Below are 6,337 nucleotides of genomic sequence, written 5' to 3'. Positions count from 1 at the left end.
CACACACACACACACACACACACACACACACACACACACACACACACGCACACGCACACAAAACAGTTTGTATTTTTTGTTAACGAATAAACATTTTTGTATTTTTTTTTCTTTATAAACGTCACGTCAGTTTGACAGCTCCAACTGGGTATGATTCTAAGTTATGATCGGTGAGAGGAGGCTTTTTATGTAAGTTGCTTGGAGAGTGAAGACGTGATATTTAGAATCCGTTTTATTCTCTTTTTTTATTGTTTTATTTAATGTGAAAATTGCATACGAGTAAAACAACTAACTGCAATTAGTTGACGTTACTATTTTACATCAGGCTGAACGAATTGATAACGAAGAATGAATAAGCAAGCCGACTATCAAGTAATTATTGACTAAATCTGCGTTGAGGGTGTTTTCTTCGACGTCTCCCTTTACGGCCTTAATTCCGAAATATAATTATATGATAGAGTTTTGTAGCGACTGCCGATTGGTGCGCCAGACGTACAAGAAAGGATGGTACGTGGTGCGGAGAGGTTTCTTTCGTGCATCCCATGGTCATATGTGGCTTTTTTATACCATGCAGTGGTACGAAATGGTCACTGGGACGCTGAGTACGCTTTGATGGGTGGCTTACATATACATTTAGTAGTATATAGAAGAATTAAAATGCGGCTTTGTGTTTCACTTTAATTTTAATCTTGTTCCTAAAAGGTTTACAGTGCTACGTCTGACAGGTAGGTCACGTGGAAATTTACAACGTGCTTATTTGTTCTACGTTTGAGTAGAGTAAAGCAAGTATGCAATATTGCAGGAGTGGCTATAAAAGACGTCAGCCTAGTGCAATAAAATCTTTATTATTTACAGTGCTCTCAAGTGCCATCTGAGAGATATGTCTGCTAGTTTGCATACATATGGTGTACCTACTTATTTATATATATATTATTTTTGTATAAGAAATTTCTATGTATCTTTTATGTATTTTACTTTTATATATTTGTCGTTGGGTTAACTTTTCATTTAGGATATTTTAAAGAGTAGAATAGCAGTAAAGCTCCTCGTGAAAGAGTTTGTCCAGGGAAGTACTGCCGCCTTACCTATTCCAGCCGCTAAGCAGTAATGTCAGCATTACTGTATTCCGGTTTTGAAGGGTAAGAGTGCTGGTGAATTGTGATTTAAAGCTCTGAGTGGCACGTCAAACAAAAAAACGTCAAATTTGCTGGAACAGAAATTTCAAGAGTCAAGTTGTCAATCACAAACCAATCACGGTCACGTGACACACTGTGCCCATGGTCGTGCTAATGCGCTTAGAAGCCTTACGGGGCAGCCTCCGCCCTCGCTTCTCCTCGCGGCAGCTGCGGCGCCACTCCTAGAGCGGGTGGCAAGTTAGTGTTTATCTTTGTTTGTTTATCTACCTACCGACTTTCTAGTCTAGAACAGTGGCGTAGCGTCGATTTCTGCCGCCCAGGGTCAACCTTAATAATATAATATAGGATATAATATTAGTACTAACATTCGATAACATTACATACGTTGCTCTGATCCCAAATGAAATAGCTAAAGCACTTGGGTTATGGAAATCTGAAACAACGACGGTACCACAAACACCCAGACCCGAGACAATATAGAAAAGTTAGTTTTTTACACTGACCCGGCCGGGGATCGAACCCGGGATCTCAGAGATGGCGACACCATGAAAACCAGTGTGCAAGCTACACACAACCGCAAGCCACAGAGGCGGTCAAAAACCTTAAATTTGCTGCCCCCTCTATTTTCACGATCACAAAAGTGGTTCGTTCGGGCAGGTCGGCTTGATTCGGTTTTTATGTTCGCCTGCCGTCGTCAACTTTGTGTTTTTCAGGATATCGTTTTGTCAATTAGTAGAATTAATTTTCTAATTTTAAGTAATAAAATAATAATTGGAATAGTTAGGGATCGGCCGCGCTCGTCGCCGTCGACCCCATTGCTATGCCGCCAGGGGCCATGGCCCGCTTTTTATCCCCAACTACGCCACTGGTCTAGAAGCCTGATAATGGTATGGTAATATAATAAGACCACATGTGATTATACGTGAATAGTGCTTTTTTCATATGAAAGTCATAAAATTAGTATGAATTATATGAAATATACATGCATAATTTATGTGAAATTTTATAACACCTATTTAGGCATTAAAAAAATATTGACTACTTTCGTTTGTACAATCTTTAAAACTCTCTCATGAAAAGTTTTAATTTTGCAAACATGACCTTATTGCACCAAAGCAATTGTAGTAAAACTCAATCTAACATTCAGGAAGATTTTTTTTATAATATATAACGGGACGAACAAGTCGTGTACCTGATGGTAAGCTACACGCCTGTCCATAACAGTTGCAGTGCCACTCAGAGCTTTAAATCGCAAAGATCTGAGGGGCACTGCCACAGCGCTCGTCAACCTAAGACATAATTTGACAAGTCCCACGTGCCTGTAATTTCATCAGCACCCTTACCCTTCAATACCGAAACACAGTAATGCAGACATTACTGCTTGGCGGCAGAAATAGGTAAGACAAGGAGTTGTACTGCTATAAGATGCTTTTACCGATGACCTAGTTGTAATTTTTACTCGTTTTCGTCATTAATTAAATGATAAAAATGATGACTCAGAAGGAATTAGATGCATAATGTGCAACGAATTCGGACAAGACAATGAAATGTGGTACTATATACTAAAATGTGGTGGTAGTGCACTTTATGTGTGCTTTGGACTGACGAGGAGTGCGCAATCTGTGACTTCGGCAAGGGCTTTCTTTGTGGTATTTATTTAATTTACCTGACCCTAATTGCAAAAAGATGACCGCAATTGCCAATACGCAGGGGCAAAGGCGGTCAAAATGTATTCTTTTTTTAAGTATTATGATTCCCAAATTATAAATTCAAAGTTATTGAGATGTATCTTAATTATCAGTTTATTATATATATATATATATATATATGTTAATTTTATTATAAGGCGGTTGCAATAAATTTTTTATTTGTACTTCGATTGTTATTGCAATAATTGCTTAAGAACTCCCATTTCCCCCTTTTCCCATAGCTGCTACTAAAGATGGATCTACAGAATTTTTTAATTAACCTGAAACATCCATAAACGGCTTTCCTACTAAAAAGATTCCTTTTGTTAGTGTAACGTCATCGCGATGATTCTGCAGATGATTTAATAATACAGTACTACTACTTTTGAATGACAACTTACTTGGGTTTTTAGATACATAAACAAATCTTGTTTCACTTGCATAAACAAAAACCAGAGGTAGATTGATGATATTATATAAATCTCTCTCCTGAAAAGTTGTCATTTTGCAGATGTAGCTTTATTACACGCAGTGTGCGATTTCTTTTTAGGGTCGTTTTCAGATAACCTCCAAATATGTGTCCCTTTCAATAACTTTTATGTTATTACATGAATGCTAAGCATTATTTATTTAATACGATTGCTTGCTTACTTAGTCTGTGTTACACATAAAAAGTCTACTTTACTACATCACAGTAATAAACAAAATTTAAAAAATTTAAAAAATTTAAAATTTAAAAATTTCAAAAGCAAATTCTCATTCATGGGAGCCGGTTCCACGTCGCCCTAATATTAAGAAAAGAAGAAAAAAAAAATTAAACACTCGAGGAAATAGCAATATTTCCCGTCGTGGATAAACTTTAATAACTTACACGTCGAATACATACCATAACTTTCCCATTTATTATAAACAAACACGTTTTCTTGGGAATACAAAATGTGTTTCAAATTTTCTTATCATTAATGTCAATTCAACTAAAAGCCTCCCAATAACCAAAGTTCATACCGCATCACCTTCACCCTTCGCACACGTGAGAAGGGGCTCCTTTCGGATTAGAGTGTACACAGTGAAGTAACCTGTGCATCTCTGTTTTAGCAAAAAATCGATTTAAATACCACTTTCAGCGCTATTGACTAAATCGTTCTCATTCATGTAAAGCAATCTATCTAAATTAGTATTAAGTAATAGTTTTAAAAACTTTATTGTACAGCAATTAGACAAAGGGAACTTTAAAATCCAAGCACTTTTATAACGGTTCAGCTTATTTTACACACTTGACAATTAAAATTTATCCAAATATCATTATTGTCGCTCTCATTGTTGTCTACTTTGAAGTCTAATAGTTACTTTAAGCTAAACATTTACTTGAAATATAACAATTAGGTGGTGATAGTGGTGGTGATGACGGTGGTGATGATGTTGATGGTGGTGATGATGATATATTGATGTACAAAAAAGTTTATATGACATTAACAAAATACTTTTTTAGATTTATTTATTAATTACGTATAGATAGATAGATGGTCTTACATGGATGAGAAGGATTTTGATACAAGAAGTTATATTAAAATATTTGTTACATGTTAAACGTTTTTTGTGAACGATAAAATGTGTGTTGTAATAATAATTTCTCATTACTGTGCCGTCTTTCTCATTTATGTTTATGAGAAAATCATTCGTGTTACTGCAAATCTCATTCGTGTGACCTAAAATATCGTTTTCTGTTGTATTTAACTTAAATATTTCTGTGATTTTATAATTATTGACATTGCTTGAACTTATTTGTACGTTTTAGACTTTAAAATCGAAAGAACAAAGGGTTTTACAAAATCACTGAAAAAGTGCCATTGAAATTCGGAAAAATGAAATTCAACCTTTAGTAAGAGAAAATAACAGTACTTGCGAACTTTACTCGTTTTTACGAGGAATATGAAAGATTCTGAAAATTTGTTTTATTGAAATCATTATTCATCACAACGGATTTTATTGAAATTAAATTGAATTATGAATAGCACAAGTCTACCAATTACCAGTCAGTACTTGTTTCATTCATTTCCATACTGATGGAATTTATAGGCAAGTCAAGAAACTTTTAGCCGAGCGAGGAAGCTTTTTATTCCTGCCGTGTTTTAATGAAAATTTTATTCAGGTCAGGAAATCAGCTTACATTCGACGCTGTAAGCCTCCTGGGCGTTGTGTATGATTACCAAACTCGTTTTCATCTCGGAGGTGTATTATGTGGACGCATTCGATGTCGCATTATTATGTAACTGAAAATTTTAAATCGAGAAATCGTTCAGAGAGCTATAAATTGGTCCCCAGAGGGCTGAGGCCGAGAGCTGCTGGTGGGTCGATCAGCGGTGACCGGCACGTGACTTAATTGAGATTAATAAACCTTCGGTAAGTTGCGATTTCGCACTGAGGAGACAGGGGTTTGTTTACAGGGGCGGGCGGGGTCGGCTGGCCGTTCGCGGCACAACGGCGGCGGGGAGTCAGCTGGGTGCGCGCGCCGGTCGATACCAGCGTTGGCGGCGCGCCGGCGCGGCCCTATCGAGCCCACACGGGGTAGTGCCGCCGCCGCCGTCGGCCGCACGTGATGCATGCGGGCACCTAGCGGCTGCACGCGCGCGGGCCTCATGGGCACCGTGCTGAGCTTCAGCCCGCGCGAGCGGCGCCTGCCCCAGGCCGCACCGCCGCCCGATCGCGCTGCCGCGGCGCTTGCCTACTCCTACGAGCGGCTCAACAACGCCAAAAACCGCGAGAACCGTGATATCCCGCCGCACGAGCGTCGCGCCACTCTCGACGATGCCGCCAAGATTATATCAGAGAAGACAGCCCTCGAAAAGAACCTAAAGAAGCATTCGCTGTTTATAAACGCGCTCTCGTGGAAGAGATTCTCTACGGCCAACAACAACAAAAAGAAGCTAGAATGCAAGAGCAAGAGCGTGGCTACTTTCCGCGCGCCGTTGACGGACAATGCACCGCTCGACAGGAACAAGAATGTCAGCGTGCAGGGCGTGATATATGCGCGGCCTACGGTGGTGCCTACGCCGCTGCCGCCACCCGCCGAGGTGGTGCGGGCCAACGTACTCAACAACAACGTTTGCTACGCGGAGAAATTGCCCACAACGGCGGTAGGGCCGGTGGTGCAACCGCGGAAAACCGTCATCCAGGCGTCGACATCGGAGCTGCTCAAGTGCCTCGGCATGTTTCTGCATGCGCGTTGCCACCGCCTGCGCGACTTCCAAGCGGGCGACGCCGTTATGTGGCTACGAACCGTCGACCGCTCGCTGCTGCTGCAGGGCTGGCAGGTAAACATCCCGCAAACATTATCATCGCACTGCACTCACTAGCGCCCTCTCTGCGCAGCGCATAGTCTACCCTCGAATGCTCTTTGTTTTCCTTGTCGCCTCTAAGGTTAATGATACCGTTTTTGTTTCGTTCTTTCCTTTTTTTAACACTCGCTTGCCCATTTTCACACTTTATGAGGTGTTTTTGTGATACGCAACTGCC

General features: G+C 40.2%; 1 protein-coding gene across 1 annotated transcript; it reads left to right on the top strand.

The window, feature by feature from the left end:
- Positions 1-5,372: 5,372 nt before the first annotated feature.
- On the top strand, positions 5,373-6,135 carry LOC113238874 (cyclin-dependent kinase 5 activator 1-like; the record flags this gene model as incomplete). Its single annotated transcript, XM_026475726.1, has 1 exon — positions 5,373-6,135. A coding segment is annotated over exon 1 (711 nt), but the record flags the coding sequence as incomplete, so codon positions are not given.
- Between the last annotated feature and the right edge of the window lie 202 nt (positions 6,136-6,337).

The sequence above is a fragment of the Hyposmocoma kahamanoa genome, unplaced genomic scaffold (genome assembly GCF_003589595.1).
Source record: "Hyposmocoma kahamanoa isolate Upper Pololo Valley unplaced genomic scaffold, ASM358959v1 98650, whole genome shotgun sequence".
NCBI classification, from domain to species: domain Eukaryota; kingdom Metazoa; phylum Arthropoda; class Insecta; order Lepidoptera; family Cosmopterigidae; genus Hyposmocoma; species Hyposmocoma kahamanoa.
This window is presented reverse-complemented; position numbering and strand designations above follow the sequence as displayed.